The sequence below is a fragment of the Trachurus trachurus genome, assembly GCF_905171665.1.
Source record: "Trachurus trachurus genome assembly, chromosome: 1".
Lineage (NCBI taxonomy): Eukaryota > Metazoa > Chordata > Actinopteri > Carangiformes > Carangidae > Trachurus > Trachurus trachurus.
This window is the reverse complement of record NC_139891.1, coordinates 37,562,119-37,584,324: the sequence shown is the minus strand read 5'-3', so window position 1 is coordinate 37,584,324 and position 22,206 is coordinate 37,562,119. Positions and strand designations below refer to the sequence as shown.

At 43.2% G+C, this 22,206-nt stretch overlaps 2 protein-coding genes across 2 annotated transcripts in view; both read left to right on the top strand.

The window, feature by feature from the left end:
• LOC310985743 (uncharacterized protein) overlaps positions 1–22,206 on the top strand; it is a 204,856-nt gene that overhangs the window by 163,389 nt on the left and 19,261 nt on the right. The window lies entirely within an intron of this gene.
• The window catches only part of akt3b (v-akt murine thymoma viral oncogene homolog 3b), a 42,879-nt gene continuing 26,645 nt past the window's right edge, over positions 5,973–22,206 (top strand). The window contains exons 1-2 of the mRNA XM_083970789.1: positions 5,973–6,355; positions 17,616–18,056. Coding sequence (XP_083826915.1) covers positions 18,011–18,056 — 46 coding nt within the window. The 5' untranslated portion in view covers positions 5,973–6,355; positions 17,616–18,010. The remainder of the gene's footprint in view (positions 6,356–17,615; positions 18,057–22,206) is intronic.

Here is a 22,206-nt window from a genome sequence, read left to right as displayed (position 1 = left end):
CTGTTAAATCAAAGTTCCTAATAGTTTCTTTTCCAGTATATTTGTCATTGGATCATTATCTATTTACATGCTCATACCCTCACTCAGTCAAATACAATTATTTTATATTTATACACATATTCTTGTTTCATTTTTGTTTTTTGTAATTGTCGTTTATTATGGTGCAAATAAATAAATACTAAAAATACTAAAAGTTCAGATATTCTGTCCATTAACAGTATAATTAATACCTTTTTTGTTCTTTTTGTAGTTTTTTTTAACCATATTATCTCCTATTTAATTTGTTTTGTTTTATTTTGAAATTGTCTTTTTGGGGGGGATGACAGGAAACAAAACAAATTTCAAATTGTCTCGTCTCATACCCCCCCCACCCCACCCCCACCTCATGTTATTTCACAGATCAATGTAGTGACTGGATGTAAAGCAGCAGACTGGGACCAGCATCCTCAAACAAAGCTCCTATTCACAGGAGGTTGTGGTGGAGGGGAGGGGGGGTGAAGAGGGGTGGAGAGGGGGGGTGGGGGGGTCTATACAGTTTGGTAAACCTTGAATATATGAATAACAGAAGAACGTATCAGAAAAAAAGAGCATATAATAATAATAATAAGAACAGCATTGTTTAATGATCCACGGTGTTTCTGGTTCAGATGAAGAAGTGAATTATAACAGAACTGGACCTGGACACATAAATAAATCCACCACAGAGGGAGGGGGGAGAGGAGGAGGAGGAGGGGGGAGGAGGAGGAGGGGGAGGAGAGGGGGAAGAGGGGGAAGAGGAGGAGGAGGAGGAGGAGGAGGAGGGATGGAGAGAAAGAGAGAGAGGGAGAGAGACAACAAAAGCCGTGGATGCCATGAGGAGAGAGATGCTGCGTTCAGGTGCTCCCTGTAAACTCCTGTAAATTGCAGAAGGACAAACAGTCCCAGACGCACTCAACAGAAAACTATAATGTGTGATTATTTTAATTATGGGTTATCTTATCGATTTTTATTTTTTTATTTTTTTTTATTCAACATATTTAGGTGGTGTAAACTAATGAATGTATTTATTTAATCAGTACAGGTTTAGAATACTGGTGTTTTACATTAGTATTTCCGTAGTTAAAGTGGTGGATTGGAGAATTTGCCAAAATGTTGGACTTTCCCTTTAAATGTTAGACGTAACATTCAGATAAAAAGATATCTGGGTTAGTTCACATAGTTTATTTTAAAATAAAACATAATACAGTAATGGACAGACCTAATAAATAAAGACTTTGCAAAGACAACACATGAACAAACAAAAAAAATTGAAAATAAAGATAATTTGATTTTCTTTTGTTTTGTTTTGTTTTTTCATATCCGAAAAGGAGTGGGAAGAAGTAAAACTTATTTACTCCCACCCCTTATTCATGAATTATCTATCAATAATCTGCTATGTTTCTCTATTCATCTGACAGAGGTAGTAATCAGTTACTTTTCAGGTTGAAATATAAAATACAGTGTTCTGTTAAAGACTAAACCAGTGGTTTCCAGTCATTTTAGTTGCCTACTTTGAGTTTTTATTACCGTTTTCCCTCTTTAAACTTCTTAGACGGTTCAGTTTCAATATCTGGATCAATACAAAACAAAATTGTTAACTTTTTTTTTTTAAATCTTATTTAAAGCAGATATCAGCTTCACGGCCGTTTCGGCTAATGCTGCGTTCAAGGCAGGCTTTTGAAACCGTAAGTTACAGCTTCAAGTCACAACTACGACTTGGTAGCGTTCCAGGTAACCCGTAGCTCGTGTTTTTACCATCCTGTTGTCTGTGAAAGTTCCCTATAACGGCCACTCGTAACTTCCGACCCGTGAACTCGTACCAGATCGAACTGGTATGACTTCACAGGAAGGAAAAACACAAAGTACGAGTTTCTTTGAACGCACCATGAGTTAGCAGCCCCCGCCCTTGTCAGGCATCAATTGGTCCTCGTGCTACGTCACCACATTCACGCGCATCCCTTGGCTGCACACACAGCCCTTCATGCCGTTCTCTCTCCTCATTGGATAACACTTGTATCCCAGAAGAAATGTTTTCTCCTCGGGTTACAGCAGAGCAGAGTGACGGAGAGACTCGTGTTCCGGTCGAAACACTCTATGTAAGTGATTGCTGACGGAAAATATGACTAATTAGGACTTATATTAACAAAAACATTTCACTGATATCTCCTTTAAGAGCATTCTGATTTATATGGTGACTTATGGGCCATGTAGCTACATGGTTAATCTACACTAATACTAATATGACTGATATAGCTATTTAATGCATCATTACAAACAACTTGTAAATGTTCAATGTTCATAAACCAGACATTTTATTTATTTATTTGTTGGTAATATAAGAGAAAATATGGGATTGTGATGTTTTTACTATTTGAACTAAACAACACGTTCAAGGCTTTTTTTTTAATAAAGTGTCCTAATGTGCTTTAAAGTGAGATACTACAAGCAAAAACGAAAAGTGGAAAGAAATGTTAGAAAATCCACATTAAGTTTCTTTTTTTTTTTTTTTTACTTTATCTTTGTCTCTTTTGTCTGTAGATTTCTCCTAAATTCACCAAAAGTTAAAAAGCTGTGACCCGTGCCATGTCAGGTATTGTAAAGCTCGCTCTCCTGAACAATGATGTGGGCTCCAAGAATTCAACTCAACTCCTCCGTATCCGCAACCAATCATAAACGTACAATTGACAATAACAATCTGTGGAATTTTATAAAATCTTTTAAGGCCGTTTTCTCAAAATGAGTTTTTCAGACTCAGACTCTGAGCTATAGAAATCTCCACTTCAGCAGCACTTACACACACCAAACCTTCCAGTTTGATCCCTTTCTATATGCTGAAGGTTTTTACAGAGGGGATTGTTGATGTATCATTTACAGCCTCATTTATACAACATTTTATTCTTAAAAACATGGATGGTGACAGTATTTTCTCATTCACAGAGATATCCAAAATCCCCCCTAAACTTCTGACTGTCAACAAAATAAAACAAGAATTTTGAAGGTACCTTTATCCATTGTTCAGATTTCTGTTCTGGAAATGTATGCAAATTAGCGCATATTTAATTAGATATTTCCTCATTAACATAAAATTTGACAAATCTTGTAATACAAATAATATTTGTCTTAATGTAAGTGATAAACTTGGGAAGTTGCATGGTGATATCTGTTAGTTTAAACTTTTACCCTATTCACCTGTAGTGTCTCACTTTAAAGGGATTGTTAAACATTTTGGCAAATTCTCCTCTCACCATAATACATGAAATCCGATTTTTGCAAACCGGATCGAAACCACCTTCGGGAGGTAGTTTCAAATCGCATTTGGACAGAGTCAGTAATGACAATGAAGTTCATTTTTTGCTGAACTATTCCTTTAATAAGCATTCTCCATATTCAGCCTTTAAAGGGATGCACCAACTTTTTTTTTTCGTGTCTTGCCTCACTCCCGAGTCCATGACCAGCAGATAGACACCATCCTTTCGACTGTGCGTGCAGTAACAAGGGAGATACGGGCACCGCTAATTAGCTTAGCTCAAACGCTGGAAGTGCATGGGTAGTGTTAGCCTGCCTCCACCTAAAGTCATCAGAGAAACTAATCAGCAACTCTAAACGGTCCGGTGTGCTTGTTGTGACTCGCGTTATGTTACGTTATCTATTTTTAGACTAATATTAGCAGGTCATGTAATTTTCCGAAAGAAATACACACGAAACTAGACCGCAGGGCGCATTCTAGCGAGCGGCTAACTGGTAGCGCTAGCCACCAGTGTAGGCACCAAATGTGGGGGCTCCGGGCTGCCAAAACCGCTCTGACTAATCTGATGTTTGTTAAATCTATAAAACGAATTATTGAACAAACATTACTATTTCTGTGTGCACGTTTTTGTAATTAGTCATGGTTGTCGTAGTTGTGCTGCTGCTGACAACTAAGTTAACAGCAGCGGCAAGCTAACACCAGGACGTCAGCTGTCAAAACCCTCCCGTTGTCGGACGCGACATGAAACTACTCCAGTTAGCTCAGTCATGTTGGAACTAGGATATCCGCTGGAAAAATATTTTTTTCATGGACCGTTTATTGAGTTATTGTTTATTGACACTGCTAACGGCTAACAGCTAGCGGTTAGCCCAGCTAACGTTAAAGCAGAAGTAAGCAATCCGGTGGTTTTGGCTAACTTCCTGTCAGCAGATGGAGTTAGCAGTCCCCGCCCTCGTCCCTACGTCACCACATTCACGCGCATCCCTTGGCTGCACACACAGAGAGGACCGCCCCTTTATGCCGTTCTCTCTCCTCATTGGATAAAGGTTGTAGGATACAAGGAAAGTTTTCTCCTCGGCTTAAAGCAGAGCAGAGTGACTGACAGACCCGTGTTTCAGACCAAACACTCTATCCACCACTTTCCGGAGAACGACGCTGGGTGTCGCCATGACACTCCATTCATTACATTTTAGATTAACGTTAGCCGGGCTAACCGTTAGCTGTTAGCCGTTAGCAGTGTCTTAAATAACTCAATAAACGGGCCATTAAAAAAATATTTTTTCCAGCGGATATCCTAGTTAGAACATGATTGAGCTAACTGGAGTAGTTTCATGTCGTGTCTGACAACGGGAGGGTTTTAACGGCTGACGTCCTGGTGTTAGTTTGCTGCTGCTGTTAGCTGTCAGCGGCAGTGAAGCTAACGGCTACGATAGCCATGACTAGTTGCAGAGGCGTGCACACAGAAGTGGTGGTGTTTGTTCGGTAATTCGTTTTGTAGACTTGACAAACATCAGATCAGTCAGGCGGTTTTGGCAGCCCGGAGCCCCCACATTTGGTGCCTAGCGCTACCGCTCGCTAGAATGCTACTACGGGGTTGAAAACCGACTTCCGTTGTGGTGTGACGCAATGGATCATGGGAAAATAAAGTGGTGGATATAAGTGATTGCTGTCGGAAGATATAACTATTTAAGACTTATATTAAAGCAGATATCAGTGGAATGTTTTTGTTAATATAAGTCCTAAATAGTCCTATTTTCCGTCAGCAATCACTTACATGAAGTATTTCAGCCTAAACACGAGTCTCTCCGTCACTCTGCTCTGCTGTAACCCGAGGAGAAAATTTTCCTTGTGGGATACAAGTGTTATCCAATGAGGAGAGAGAACGGCATGAAGGGCTGTGTGTGCAGCCAAGGGATGCGCGTGAATGTGGTGACGTAGCACGAGGACCAATTGATGCCTGACAAGGGCGGGGGCTGCTAACTCATGGTGCGTTCAAAGAAACTCGTACTTTGTGTTTTTCCTTCCTGTGAAGTCATACCAGTTCGATCTGGTACGAGTTCACGGGTCGGAAGTTACGAGTGGCCGTTATAGGGAACTTTCACAGACAACAGGATGGTAAAAACACGAGCTACGGGTTACCTGGAACGCTACCAAGTCGTAGTTGTGACTTGAAGCTGTAACTTACGGTTTCAAAAGCCTGCCTTGAACGCAGCATTAGCCGAAACGGCCGTGAAGCTGATATCTGCTTTAACACAAACATTACGCTTACTTCTGCTTTAATCTAAAATGTAATGAGTGTCATGGCGACACCCAGCGTCGTTCTCCGGAAAGTGGTGGATTGGAGAATTTGCCAAAATGTTGGACTTTCCCCTTTAAGTGTTAGACGTAATATTCAGATAAAAAAAAGATATCTGGGTGTAGTTCACATTTGTTTTGGTTTAGTGTTGAATCAGAGGCGCCGTGGACACAGTGACCCCCCCCCCCCCCCCCCCATTCCCTCTTCTTCCCAGCCGGTGGCTGTGGGTGAAGAGCTGCAGTTTCCCGGCGGCTCCTGAACGCAGCAGCAGGAGTCTCCTCCTCCTCCGGCTGAACGGAGCGAGGTTTCCTGACGAGCCGAGCGAGGCCGTCTGTCTGTCCGTGTGTGTGTGTGTGTGTGTGTGTGTGATAGAGAGAGAGAGAGGGAGAGAGAGAGAGAGTGTGTGTGTGTGTGTGTGTGTCTGCCGCCGCCGCCGCCGCTGCCGCCGCCGCCGCTGCTGCTGCCGCTGCTGCAGTCTCTTCTCCTCTCGTCTGTCTGGGACACACAACACAACACAACACAACGACAGAACAACACAACAGCAGCCTCCTTGGTTGTTGGGTTGGATTTTTTCTCCGGCTTCACCGGGTGGAGATGGATGTAGCAGCGCGGTTCTCCTCCTGTGTTCGCCGCTGAGGGACCTTCCTCCGTCGGATGCTCCAGTGCCCATAGAGGCGGAGGAGGAGGAGGAGGAGGAGGGAGGAGGAGGAGGTGGTGGTGCTGGAAGAGGAGGAGGAGGAGGAGGAGGAGGGAGGAGGAGAAGGGGGGCATCCCTGTCATTCTTCTACTGCCAGGTGAAATTGCTATTATTATCATTATTATTATTAGTATTATTTTTAATAATGTGTGTTTATATGTGTGTGTGAAAGAGAGGAGAGAAGGAGAGGATGATGAGAGGAGGAGAGGGAGGAGAGGAGGAGAGGGGGGAAGGAAGGAGGGAGGGAGGCACGCGGCGGCACGTAGCGGGATTGGGGTCGTCGTTTTCGGGGGGAGGAGGGAGCAGCACAGCGCGGAGGAGCGGAGGTTAGCATGCTAAGCTAAGCTAAGCTATCAGCCGTTACCGCTGCAGGAGAAGGGAGAAGGGAAGGAGGGCTCGTAACGGTAACGGTAACGGTACCGGCCTCCTCGGCCCACATCTCCGTGATGATGATGATGATGATGATAATGATGAACCATCGACACCCCCCAACCCCCCACCCCCCACCCCCCAATCTCTCCCCTGCCGCCCCAGCGTCGTCGCGTCTCTGTCGCGTTGAATAATAAATAAAACAAACCTCCCGTTAACGGCCGCCCTGCTAATGCTAATGCTAATGCTATGCTAACCCATAGATATATATTATTATACTGACTTGACTAGACTAGATGCCGCGTTCCCAGGCAACTCTATTGAGTGGAATACGTCAACGCGGCCGCCATCTTGGTACGGGGGAAGCCGTGTCTACTTATTGCACTAGTCAACAGAGGCAGACGTCTTATCAACCATTAAAATCGCCACAACTCACCGAATATTCAACCGATTTTCAAGCCGTTTGGTTTATTATAAATGTCAGACATATATTTATGATAGAACAACAACAAAAACATTTTGACATTTTTTATTTATTTATTTTTTATGTATTAAACATACACTTAGATACTCAGACACACACCCACATGCATAAATACACTGAAATTTGTTCTACTACAAGGGTCTGACTGCTTGTCAGACATATATTATTATGTCTATGCTCAGAAACCCCGGACCAAGATGGCGGCCGTGTTGACGTACGCTGAGAAGCAGAACGCGGCATCTAGTCAGTATATCTACGTTCTAATGCTATGCTAACCGGCTAACAGTAGCTAACCCCCCTCCTCCTCCACCACCACCACCAGCAGCAGCAGCAGCAGCAGCATCCCTGGCTCCTTCTAGCCGAGCAGAGCCATCACAGGCCGGCTTGGCTGCTAACACAACCCCCCCTCCCTCCCTCCCTCCCTCCATCTCTCCCTCCATCTCTCTCTCTCTCTCTGACACCACCGGCTGCTCCATCGCCGCTATAACGGTGATTAATCGGTACGAGAGCAGAGTCACAGCACAGCCCGACATTTTTATTTAATATTATTTATATATTTATTTATTTATTTATTTATATTCGCCATTAAAACATAATGGAGCGCGCGCGGAGCGGCGGATGTTGTTATGTAACAGATAATGACACCACACACACACAGACACACACACAGACACACACACACACGCCCTTGAAACAAAAGCTGTTGTTTCACTGTTTGTTTGTGTGTGTGTGTGTGTGTGTGTCTGTGTGTGTGTGTCTGTGGGACCCAATCATGGCCAATAAATCAAGAGACTCTGTGGGGGTGGTGGCACGGAGGAAAGAGAGGAAGGGGGGAGGAGGAGAGGAGGAGGAGGGGGGGGGGGCAGACAGACAGGGTGAGGATGGGGGGGTGAGGAGGGGGAGGAGGAGAGGATGGGGGGGAGAGGAGGAGAGGGAGAGGGGGGGTGTTGGTGTTTGTGGTACCGAGGGCCGCAGCTCTGAACCCGGCACAGCGGCTGCTCCTGTCCGCCATCATTGTTTTTGTTGTCATCGGAGGCTCACGCTTGTTTTCCGTCTGTGTGTGTGTGTGTGTGTGTGTGAGCCTCGTCCTCCAGCTGCACACAGGGGTTTACACTCATTATATGTATTTAACTATAGATATGTAGATATATATATGAGGAGGAGATATATTGTGATGTGTAGCCTCGCTGTGGCTTTGATGCACAATGTAATGTATTATATAGATGTAGCCTATACATGAGGAGATATAGCCTAGTGATGTGCAGCCTCATTGTGATTTTGATACACACCAAAATATATAGAGATATATCTAAGGAGGCCTTGCTGTGCCTTTGATACACAACGTAATGTATTTAAATATAGATATAGCCTATATGTGAGGAGATGTATAGTGATGTGCAGCCTCATTGTAGCTTTGATACACAAAATAATGTATTTAAATGTAGATATAGCCAATAGCCTACATGAGGAGATACAGTGATGTGCAGCCTCATTGTGGCTTTGGTACACAATGTAATGTAGATATAGCCAATACATGAGGAAATATAGTGATGTGCAGCCTCATTTTGATATGCAACAAAATATGTTTAAATATAGAGATATACTGAGGAGATATAGTAATGTGCAGCCTCATTGTGATTTTGATACACACCAAAATATATATAGAGATATACAGTATATAAGGAGGCCTTGCTGTAGCTTTGATACACAACGTAATGTATGTAAATATAGATATAGCCTATGAGGAGATGTATAGTGATGTGCAGCCTCATTGTAGCTTTGATACACAAAATAATGTATTTAAATGTAGATATAGCCAATACATGAGGAGATACAGTGATGTGCAGCCTCATTGTGATTTTGATAGCAACAAAATAGGTTTAAATATAGAGATATATATGTAAAGAGGAGATGTGCAGCCTCATTGTGGCTTTGGTACACAATGTAATGTATTATAATGATATAGCCGATACATGAGGAGATATAGCCTGGTGATGTGCAGCCTCATTGTGATTTTGATAGCAACAAAATATGTTTAAATATAGAGATATATAGTATGTAAAGAGGAGATATATAGTAATGTGTGTAGCCTCACTGTGGCTTTGATACACAATGTAATGTATTTAAATATAGAAATAGCCTATATATGAGGAGATGTATAGTGATGTGCAGTCGGGCTGGGTATCACTATTGATTTACTGAATAGATTGATTCTGATTCACAAGGTCCTTATTCGATTAGATTTTCCGATTCGACATTCCAGTTTTAACGCTCTCACAACAGTTTTGCTCGGTTCTGATGAGAGAGATGTTCACAGAGCGGAAATGCTGCAACTCTCTAACCTCTGGTCTGGTGCGTTATTTAAAAAATATTAATGTTTATAGCTAATAGAATTTGACCCAAAAGCAGCAACATCATTAACACACATTTATTTAATATGACTATGACCCCAGACGTAAAACAGCAACAACAACTCTCTGGTGCTCCGGTGTCGTTGGGCTGGTAATGAAAGTACTGTAATCAGTGTGTATATTTGTATATTATGTGTATATGTGGATCTGTGAACTCGTCCTGTAACAAGTAAACAAACAGGAAGTGGCCTGCATTAAAAAGATCAATCTTTTTAAACATCTCTTCAGAAATGAAGATCGATATGAATCGGAAAATCTTTTTTTTTTTTTTTTTTTTAAACCCAGCCCAAATGATGGACAGCAAAAAAAATAGTTGAGAAATATGCTGAATTTCTTCTGAGAGGAGAGGAAGCTGTTCCAGGTCGTTCTGTGATGTGTGATTTATTATAAGACAACCAGTGTGTGTGTGTGTGTGTGTGTGTGTGTGTGTGTGTGAGACTTACTGAGTTACCGTTGAGAAAACATTTAATACACCAGAAACATGTGATCAGTGTTGTTGACGGTTGGTTTTATATGTCTGCTGGCCAGTGCACCGGTCTGTTAGCGACACACATCTTCTTCTGTACGTCTCTGTGATTAGCATTAGCATATATTTACCTTATATTTAAAAGGAACTATGCTACATTTTTACCTTAATGAACCAGCTCCAGAGTCCTAGTTCTGGTTAAATCATTGGGTACGTTTACATGGACAGTTTCAAACAGTTTCAGAAAGGTTTGGTTTGAATCAATCTGTTTGAAGATTCCAGCTTGGGTGTTTACATGCGCCGACGAAACAAACGCTTCGAATGTGCCCGCAGCCGTGAGTGATTGCGCTACTATGGTATCAGTATTAATTACGGAAGTGCTACAGCTGTACCTCGTTTGTTGAGCGTAGTCTTTGCTGTTATAATATTTCTCTGTATTAAACAGCAGCGTGGCATATTCCTAATTTTAGCAGGAAAAGACGACCCGCCAGTCTGTTATGAAATTTCTTGCTTGACATTTTCCCATACACGGACATTTTCACTTGAGTGACAGCCAGGCAGGCACGGCTCGTACGTGCTCAAGCGTGCATGCGTACATACTTCAGGTCCCGAGCATGCGCAGAACGAACGCAGCCAGGGATCAACCCGTTTCAAGTGTATAGGCAAGGCAAGGCAAGGCAATTTTATTTGTATAGCCCGTTTTTACAAACAGTTTGTCTCAAAGGGCTTTACATGGCATCATAACAACATCCTCTGTCCTTAGACCCTCACATCGACTGAGGAAAAACTCCATGGAAAACCCTTTCAACAGGGAAAACCAGGAGAAAGCTCAGGGTGAGCAACAGAGGAGGGATCCCTCACCCAGGACGGACAGACGTGCAATAGATGTTGTTACAGACAAGAAAACAGTTTACATGACAGACAGATCGTTTTAGAAAAAGTTTAAACCACTCCCTTCCAACTTGTTTGGAATTTCAACCGGTTTGGGGTAATTGAAACGGTTTGAGGTGTTTACATGAAGTATTTTCAATCGGTTTGGTCTCCCAAACCTTTCTGAAACCGTTTGAAACTGTCCATGTAAACGTACCCAGTTAGTGACTTGTACCTAGTTCCAGGGAGAATGGAGCGTCTCTGGGCTGAAAACCAACCTTGTAAGATCAGAGCCTCCGACCCGGTGTCCCAGCTCTCGTCTCCATGGCGACAACGCCACACAAACGTAACGTAACGCGCTAACCCGTAACCCGTAATCTCATGTTGATGACAGATAAGACTACACAGATATACACATGGTGACATGGTAGATGATAAATAACCTTATCCACCGCTCCATGGATTGATTTCTCATTGGAAACAGATGCACATGGAGGAGAGGAGGGTTAGAGACACAGAGGACTTACGTAATTCCCCTTTAAATCAATATGTAATAATGATTTTAAACCGGTAACAACATGTGCGAGGTGTGTGTGTGGTCGTGTGAGGAGAGGACCGGACCAGCAGAGAGCAGGGCGGCTCAGGTTTTAGATCCTGTTCCCGGGTGCAGATGTTGCTAACCCTGAAACACGCTTCTTACTCCCACTACCTCATCTTTTATTTGGCAGCGACTTCACTTTTCTCTGCTCGTGTAAATGTCGTCCTGTTTCTGTCAACGGAAAAAGAAAAAAAACCTGGACACTTGTTTTTTTTTATCATACCTTCGTTCCATCCCGTCTTTTATCTTTCTGTCTGTACCAAACTACAATTAGCACAAAAAGCCGACAGGGTTTTAACAGGTGCACTTCCTCCTTTTTTTTAAAAGAAAAAGGCAAGATAAGACGCTCGCTACATCTCAGACCTTTTTCCCCTCCAGGTTCACACATGCAGCTCAGCCTCTGTCTGCTCTGAAGTCTGCAAGTTAAAAACAAACCAAACCAAGGAGACAAGACACAGTCAGTCTGTCTCATCTTTACAGACACGTCTCAAAACACTCAAACGCACCGGCCGACCTGTGGCCTTCACTGTCCTGACTGATCGCTCCTCTCCTGTTTCTAGAAGCTGCTCCGACAGTAGCTGCTGGGTTTACATCGAGACAAATAGTTCAGTTAGAATTGGTTTAGATAGAGATGTTCAATACCATTTTATCAATTATTTTATATCTATAGTATATACTACTACGCTTGCATGATGGATTGATTATTATTGTTGTAAGGCCTGGTTCAGGTGAAACCTTTCGAACACAGCAAAAGAAAGATATTTAACTTTCTTTTATTGTCTAGTTTGACAGTCAGACACAACTGGAAAATAACAATTATAAAACGGAAAGGTGAAATCCGGCGATCTGATTGGTTGTTAACCGTGGTATAATGAGCATATACCATGGCTACTATTCTAAAGCCTCATCACAGCGTAGGCTATCACTCCGCCTCAGGCACGAACAGGGCACGAATGACTGGTATGAATGGAAGTTGTTGGAACGGACTGTTGCAGTCCCTAGCAAGAGACAGTTGATGATTTTACGATGTTAAAAACAGACTAAAGTAGTGTAATTGACATGTTTAAGGTTTAAACTTTCACCTCCAGAGGGTTAACAATGGTAGAGGGGACTGAGCAGTGACAGAGGAAAAGACCAGATGCAGAGCTACTTGGAGCTAACGTCTGGAGAGGTGGGAACAGTTTTTTATTGGATAATATGTATTTCTGGTTGAATAAAACTACATGAAATTGATTGCGTATCCCTCTTTCATATTGTCATTATTGGTAACCGTTTTATAAAAGCAATATATCACTCCAGTCCGTGGTCTATGCTCATTATACGACTCTAAAGGGGTTGTCGTATATTGCTTAAATATAAATCTAGGAATGAATTACAATTCCTTTAAAAACTGCTACAGTGCAGCCACAGTGGGTGTTTCCACACATACCGGTGTATACGGTGATATATCGTTTAATTTTTCAGCTGGTGTGACGCTCTGCCAGTGGTGTGGCAGAGTGTCCCATGTTTCCATGAGAACTGACCGGATAAAGACGCGCGGTGCGCCATGTTTACATGACTCCCGATTATAAAATTGAAACTCTGAGAAGTAGCCTAACGCTAAACTTTAACAACAAAGACACACGAACACAAGGACATGGGTTATTTGTAGCACTGCTCAAATAGTTAACAGATTCCTGTTTCTAATACACGTGGTATCAGATTGGCGCCTGGACTGCAGTACTCACCGATACCGCCATTTTGGGGTATTATCTGAAGCATTTCCAATACCGGTATCGGAATCGGAACGACTCTAGTCCAAACTGAGTGAAATGCTCCATATGAACATCTCAGGCCCAAACCGACTGGAGTTTCATCCGGTTTCACATCGGTGGAATAAACCTTTTCCCAAACCGATCGGAAGTAAAATAATATAATGTAAACGGTGAAACTGAATGTCGTCTGGGTGCATTCTTTCTGCTCCGTCCTCGTCCATCGTCCTAATCAGACGATAGATCTTAGGTCTTTGATCAGTCGCGGGATGTTTTCATTACTTGATTTCTCAATGGGCCTGATAATTAAAACCCGACCCGGCTGGACCCGCGGGTGTTGAAGCCCCGGACTCAACTCGACTAATTCTCCGTCCAAACCCGAAAAGAAAATTGGCCCGGGTCTATTGTATGTAATTTTGGGTTGGTCTGACTGGACGGCCATTGAGAACTCTTTGCACATGTCACACGAGTTCCTGTACAACGTCCGTTCTGAACAGCTGACATGAACTCTTTATTCGGAATAATTTGAATCAGAATATAAAAAAAGTCTGAATATCAACCAGACTAGTGAAGTTCATCATGGTGTTTATTATAAAAAAAACCATCAAAGACTTTTGTTGTTTCGCACCGACCTCGTTGCGTTCGGACTTTCTGACTTTTCCGTTTGATCCAAACCAAGTTTACAGTTGTGAAAAGCTCCACTGGACTAAAGACCTGAAATCTGGTCCGACGCAAAGACGTTCTCTCGGTCCGGACCAAACAAAACCAGACTTTTAGAGTGTAAAAGGTTTTGTTTTTTCCGATGGTTTGGACTTTCGTACCTTTAACAGGAAGTGGTGGTTAGCCTACACATGTTAGCCTACATGGATGACGAGGACGTTCATCTGAATCCTAAACCAGGCTCCATATAGACCGAATCTCCTTGTTGTTTACATTCTACTTCCGGGTAGAAAACCAGCGTAATTTGAATAAGATCAATAGTAACGAACGAGAGTTTAGCTATATATATCATATTTTGATATGAAACGACATGAACGACATGAAACTACTCCAGTTAGCTCAGTCATGTTGGAACTCAGATATCCGCTGGAGAAAATATTTTTTCATGGAGTCACTGAGTTATTAAAGTTAAACAGCTAGCTAACCGTTAGCCCAGCTAATCTATGATAACCATGACTAATTACAAAAATGTGCACACAGAAATAGTAATGTTTGTCCAATCATTGGTTTTATAAACTTTACAAACATCAGATTAGTCTAAACGGTGATATAGTGACATGAAAAATGAGATATATATAGAGAAACTCTCGTCCGTCACTATTGTTCTCATGCTGGTTTTCTACCCGGAAGTAGTTGTAAACAACAAGGAGATTCGTCCTATTGGACCTGATGGTGTTGATGCCACATAACAGGATAATTATCGTTGTTCATTCATTTTTTTCTAGATTGCTACTTTGCTAACGAGCTTTGGTGACTTTGCAGCTGCCATACGCTCGTCTGTCTGTTTACAAACCGGTCAGTCAGTGTGAAGTGCAGGACAGGAGGACAGGACGTCAACGTGTTATAATAAACAGTTCTTTGGTGTGAAACCAGAACCAACCAGATCAGATGGGGACGATGCAGCAGAAACACCTTGAACCTGGGTTCAGACTGTCAGGTTTTCGTGGTTGGTACCGATATGGGTTAGTCCCGATGTGTAGCTGAAGTCCAACCTGTCTGGCCTGTCAGGTAGAAACGCTGCCCTGTCATTGGACAATTCATTCACCTGTTTCTACTGATTTACATTGAGCTGCTGCACCGAGGACATTGATCAATAATCAAAGTGAAGTATTGATTGTTAAAGGTAGGGTCTGGAGTTTTGTTCGTTGCAGTTTGTAAACAAAACATTGAAACTGGGCCCCCCTCCTCTCGGGCTAAACTGTGTAGCCTCCTGATCCTGACAGCAGCAGTTGTCATGGCAACAAAGGAAAGGAAATACAGTCCGAAAGAAGCGCTGGAGCCGTGGGCCGACCTTTCACCAACACCGGGAGCCTCCGTGTTATGTTGTTATGTCGTTGTGGTGCGATGGGAAGACGGTGTTAGCGGCGGATGCTAACCGCTAGCGCTATCCGAAGTTAGCATCGAGCTAGCTCACTACAACGGCCCTAATACTTGCTACCAGTGTCGGTGACGGTGGGGAATCGGTCCGTGGCTCCAGCGCTTCACTCAGACTGTATTTATTTTTCTTTGTTGTCCTGACTGCTGCTGCTGAGAGAGAGAGACTCGTTAGCATCAGATAGCTAGTGCAGCTAGCAGCCCTGAGCTACTACTCTGCTGCACGTAGCTTCACCTGAGCTCCGTCATTGGCTGGAGAGAAAACACAGACTCTCTCGCCATAGATATCTATGCTCTCTCGCGACTCTCTACTCCACCCAGAAACGTCCACGTGCACAACAAAACCTGAACAAAACAGAGCAAAAGACCAAAATAAAGGCGGCGGGAGGGGGCGCTGCAGACACAGCCCCCACTAGACAGGACTAGAAGCCCATAGGTGACGATTAAGACGGATTTCATTTGTACAAGTCTAATGTTTATTTTTGGGCACAAAACTCCAGACCCAACTTTTAAACAGTAAGATGTGCAGAAGGAGCTTTAAAAGGTGAAGAGGTAATTTTATTGTGAAGGGATGAAAGGAGGAAGCAGCAGGAAGTGGTGACAAAAGACGAGGGAGGAAGAGGAAGAGGTGTAATCTGTGTTCTGCGTTATTGATTAATCTGTCAATAGATCAACAAACTGTCTTTGCTCGTCGTTAAAGAACAAACAAACAACAAACACTCGAGAGGCTTCGACCAGATTTCAGTCGTTAATCGTCATAAAAACGACTCAAAACAAACAAAAAAGACGATCAAAGGAGCTTCTGTTGTTCAACTGATCAATGTATTGATGAACTGTTTGTGCAGCGTGAGTGGGGAAGTGTGGCGTCAAAAAGAAAAAACCACTGAAACAGTTAATCGATTAAAAAGAAAAGTAGGAGGAGAGGAAGTGAAGGGAGGAAGGGAGGAGGGAAAGAGAAGGATAAAGGAGGAGGTAAGGGAAGGAGGGAAGGAAAGAAGGAAGGAGGAGAGGGTGTTATGTGAGGATGAAGGAGTCAGTCAAGAAAGGGGAGAGAGAAGGAAGGGAGGAGGAGAGGAGGAAGGGAAGAGGAGAGGAGGGAGGAGAAGAGGAGAGAAGGATGGAAAAAGGAGAGGAGGAAAGAGGGAGGTGGAAAGGAAGGGAGGAGGAGAGGACGAAAGAGGGAGAAGGAGAGGAGGGAAGGGAAGAAGGAGAAGAGGAAGGAAGGGGGGAGGAGAGAAGGAAGGAAAGAAGAGAGGAGGAAAAAGGGAGAAGGAGAGAAGGGGAAAGAGGAGTGGAGGAAAGAGGGGGAGGAAGAGAAGGAGAGGAGGGAAGGAAAGTAGGAGGAGAGGAGAGAAGTAAGGAAAGGAGTGATGGGAGGGAGGAGGAGAGATGGAAGGAAAGAAGAGGAGGAAAGAGGGGGAGGAGGAGAAGACGAAAGAGGGAGAAGGAGAGGAGTGAAGGAAGGAAAGGAGTGATGGGATGGAGGAGGAGAGAAGGAAGGAAAGAAGAGATGAGGAAAGAGGGAGAAGGAGAGAAGGGGGAAGAGGAGTGGAGGAAAGAGGGGGAGGAGGGAAGGAAAGTAGGATGAGAGGAAGGAAGGGAGGAAGAGAGAAGGAAGAAAAGGAGTGATGGGAGGGAGGAGGAGAGAAGGAAGGAAAGAAGAGAGGAGGAAAGAGGGAGAAGGAGAGAAGGGGAAAGAGGGGGAGGAAGAGAAGACGAAAGAGGGAGAAGGAGAGGAGGAGAGAGGGAGAAGGAGAGAAGGAAGGAAAGAAGAGAGGAGGAAAGAGGGAGAAGGAGGAAAAGAAGGAAAGATGGAGGTGCAGGAAGGTACCAAAGGTATGTAAGGAAGGAGGAAGTGAGGGAAGGAGGAAAGGAAAGATGGTGGGGAGGTGTGGTGGTAACGAAGGAAGAAAGGATGATGGAGGGGTTAAAAGGAAGGAAGGAAAGAAGGAAAGAAAGAGGAGGAAGAAGAAAAAAGTGAAAGAGAAACGGAGTTACCAGAAAAGGGGAAAAGGAGAAAAAGTAAAGGAGGGAAAAGAAGAGGAGAGGAGGGAAAAGAAGGAGAAGGAAGGAGATGAAGGGTGTGAGGAGAGAGGGAAGAGAAGGGAAGAGGAGGAAGAGAAGGAGCTAGGAAGGAGGGAACAAAGGAAGGAAGGGAAGAAGGAGGCAAGGAGGCAGGAAGTGTGTTAGGGCTGTGAACAATGAAGCTGTGAAGGAAACTATCCACTGACCTGCTCCATGTTTTTCTTTCTCTCTCTCTCTCTCTTACTCTCCGTTCTCTCCTTCTTTTTTTCTGCCTCTTGTTTCCTTCCAGGCTGAGTCACCACTGGAGCGCCTGAACACAGCAGCCGCAGAAGAAACAAGAAGAAAAAGAAGAAATAAAAAGAAGAGAAGAGGAGAAGAGAAGAGAAGGAGGGAGTAAACACTGAAACAGAAAAGAGAGGAGGTGAAGAGGACCAGGAGGAGGTGAGGAAGACAGAAAGAGGAAGTGAGGTCGGAGGGAGAGACAGAGAGTGAGAGAAGAGGAGGAAAGAGAAAGTGATCGACGGACGGAGAGAAAGAGAAAGAAGAGAAAGAGGAGAAGAGGAGGAGGTAGAGAGGCTGCAGGTGAACCCGGCCCAGCAGTGAGCAGCTCACTGATCTGATCTGATCTGAGGTCTGTTCTCCGCGACGCTCCGCACACTGGGAGAGCTGGGAGCGCCGGAGAAGATGAGCGACCAGAACGTCGTCAAGGAAGGCTGGGTCCAGAAGAGAGGTGAGTGGTGGGTGGTTGGTGGGTTGGTTGGTTGCCGACGACCACGGCCGGGGGTTCGATTCCCCTCAGACACACTTACACACACTCACACACACAGTCCTGCATGTGGATTCATCCACCGCTGAAAATAGTCCCTGACTCACTGTTTCTGAGCCTCTATTAAAAGTGAAACTACATGCTAGTTTGCTATACACAGCAAACTTTGAGTCTGTTTTAGAGATGAACCCAATCCTGATTTGTGGGGTTCTGCCGAATACTGTTTAAAGGGACAGTTCAACATTTTGGCAAATTCTCCTATTGCCATAATCCCTATAGTCATAGTAGCAGTAGGTTCATTACCTTTAAAGAGGAACTATGCAAGATTTCTAGCTTAAAGGGACAACAAGGAGTTTTGGAAAAGCGAAGTGTTTTCACACTACATTTATGAGCCTCCGCACCGTGAAATTCTTTGACCGATGCAAGACAGACTCATGTTTTCATTCATCAAGAATTAAAGTCAGAGGTTGGAAGACGATCACATACCGTCGTAGTTCCCACCACGCGAAACCGAAAGTAAGGAAATGCTGGTCGGCTCGCCCAGCATTTCTACCATTAATTAAAATAACAAAATAACGATAGAGACAAAACAATATATTTATCTAAAATGGACCATTAACAAGTGGTAGCGTAGATTCATCCACATTAATATGAGACTTTTTTATAACCAAATAGAAACTCCTCGTTGTCCCTTTAAAGGGATAGTTGATTGAACCATTGCCATAATCCGAGAGAAAGAGAGAAACTCATTGTCAGTGCAAGAACGGCGGAGCAGAGCTCATCAAATACACAATCCAACAACTCCACAACGCTCTGGTGGACAAGTTGTGACCTGCACATTCACCACGCTATGAGATGCAGCTCACAACTTGTCCACCAGAGCGTTGTGGAGTTGTTGGATTGTGTATTTGATGAGTTTGATGAGGGAAACCAAGAAATCCCATAATGAGCCTCCGTAGCGTAGCTCTGAGCAGCTCACGGCTCTGCTCCGCCGTTCTAAAAACAGCTTGCACCGACAATTAAAGGTAACGAACCCACTGCTATGACTATAGGGATTATGGCAATGGGCCAATTTGCCAAAATGTTGAACTATCCCTTTTTACTGCAGGAAGTCGTCTCAGTCGTTCATGAAGCTTCTTGTTTGATTTCATTGTTTTTAAAGCAGCTTTATTGACTCTAAAGATCTGAAATGTTGTCGTTGTCGTCTTTGTGAGACGTTCAGACTCTTGTGTCGGATGAAGGAGTAAAAATGGCCGACGTGATGTGCGACCAGTTCTCCCAGTTCTCCTTCAAAGTCACTTCTCCTTCTCTGTAGTTGTTTTTTCCTCCTTTTTTTCTTTTTTCTGAATTAATGCAAACGCGACAGACGAACTGAGGCTGAGTGTTTGATGTCTGGTCTGTGTTTGTTTCAGTGGTTTAATTTATCTCAGACTGTGTGTGTGTGTGTGTGTGTGTGTGTGTGTGTGTGTGTGTGTGTGTGTGTGTGTGTGTGTGTGTGTGTGTGTCTTTAGATTTGTCTTTAAGATGGAAAACGAGACGTTCTCTCATCATCTGATCATTTCTGGCCTTGATTTAAACGCTGTTGTCGACTGGTCCGTGGTGCGTTCAGGTGCAGGTGTGTGTGTCTGAAACACCAGTATCAGACTAGTTGATGATTAGGGGTGTGGCGATTAGGGCTGGGCGATATGGACCAAAAGTTATATCCCGATATATTTTGTCTGAATATCGATATACGATATATATCCCGATATTTTTCCGCAAAGTGAGAGCAAATGTTCAGTCAAAGTTAAAGCCAAATATGACAAGTCACAGGTAGTTTTATTGAAACCGGCTATTTCACTGAACAGTTGCAAAATCAAATGAATAAATAATAAACAGGTTTCTTCGTCTGGTTCATGATGTTCAGTTGCTCAAATAACAAAATGTAAACATAAATACTGCCTGACAAGAGTACCTTTTTTGAAATCAAAGTAATGGAGTAATGGATTTTAGAAGGCGTGATTCCATAAGGCCTCTTCTAAGATCAATGTTAAAAGTTGGCTGGAAATTTGAAAATATTGTCATTATCATGTATAATTTATTATAAGACATTTCTGTAACATAAACACCAGCTATAGCAGAGTCTTATAGAAAGGCACTCTTGAAATAAAAAAAAACTATCAATTGTCTGCACTAAAAACTAAAAAACAACAACTGCCTTGTGTCTCTTATTTCTCAGAGATTTTTTTTTTTAACCTGGAGTCACGTGACGTGCCCCACGTCTTTTTCCGGTCAGTCGTCATGGAAACGTCACGTGACACTCACGGACCCACGGTTTGGACCAGAGTGAAAACAAACGTGTGTAAACCATGGATGTATTATATTATCATAGATCCATGGGGTAAACGCGAACCTTACGAGCTGAATCTGGTGAAAGCACCGCGGCTCACAGAGGTCTGGAGCTCTGACGCTGCTGCAGGGGACGACGTGCTAATGGCTAACGGCTAATAACAGCTAACGGCTAACAGCTGTGCTACAGCAGCTGACTGAGCCTCTAGAGCCGCGGCTCGGCTCGTTAACGGCAACGAGGTCGACGTGGACTCGGTGCGTTCCTCTCGGTCAGCTGGTGAAGCAGCGGTCTGATAAGCATGAATAAAATAGGAAGAGGAGGGGCGGAGCGGAGCGCAGCGAGCAGTGTAGAGAGCTCCAGATCAGCAGCCTGAATGGAGCAAGGATCACAGTGCAAATTTGAACTATATCGATATATGCGATATGGTCAAATTCCATATCCCATTAAAAAATATATCGATATATTTTTTATATCGATATATCGCCCAGCCCTAGTGGCGATACACTCATCTCACGAGACGAGATTTTAAGAAAACGACAATGACAAAAATGACAAAACATATGACTGGACCAACAGACTTTTATTTACACATGTATGCATTTTGAAATGTTTTATTATAACTCTTTACATGCATGGTGTAAGCATGAGCTTTTAACTTCTTCTTCCACAAATTGAAACTGAAACTAAAATTTATAAAAGTTCAATAAATAAAATTAAATATTCCCAAAAGCAAACAATATTATGTGCAGTGTTTCCTCTCGGATTTTTTTTAAGTAGCTGGACGCACTGGTTGATAAGTTTTGTTTTTACTGAAGAGGAACTATGAAGATCAGCTGTGACTGAAAAGCAGCTAAACCGAGTCCAGTAGAGTTGTAACTGTGTAGTGGAAAGTGCTGCAAAGTAGTGGAAACCCTGCTTTACATTGTTTTAACATTAAAGGGACAACGAGGAGTTTTGTAAAAGCGAAGTGTTTCCCCACTACATTTATGAGCCTCTGCACCGTGAAATTCTTTGACCGGCGCAAGACAGACTCATGTTTTCATTCATCAAGAATTAAAGTCAGAGGTTGGAAGACGATCACATACCGTCGTAGTTCCCACCATAAACGGAGATTCGGCGGCGTTATTCTCATGACTCGCCACGAAACCTAAAGTAAAGAAACGCTGGTCGGCTCGCCCAGCATTTCCACCACCACTAATAATAACAAAATAACCATAGAGACAAAACCATAGATTTATCTAAAATGGACCATTAACAAGTGGTAACGGAGATTCATCCACATTAATATGAGACTTTTTTATAACCAAATAGAAACTCCTCGTTGTCCCTTTAAAAAAAAAAAAAAATCTTGCGAGACAGATTTTTAACGCGACGAGAAATATCGTTGAGTTTAATCTTGCGAGATCTCGTCACACCCCTAGTTGTGGATGTTGTGGAAATGCTCCAGTGTGAGCTGTGTGGTGTTTGTTAGTTCTAGTAAACTTGAACAGCTGGTTTATTATTACTTATATATATATTTTTTTTTACATGGAATTATCTGTTTTTATATGCTTTTATTTTGATAGAATCGGTAGCTCAGATTTCCTGTTTTACCTGAAGCAGGTGGAGGTGATTGGCTCTGGACTGGTTTGTCATGTTGAGCGACATGTGCAACATCTTCAGCTCAGACTGGAGTGGACGCCGCTGCACTGACTCGCTATCAGAAAACTGACGAGTCCTGGGGGGAAGCTAGCTGGTTAGCATGCTAACTGTAGTAAAAACAAAAGAGACGATAGAAGTAGAAGC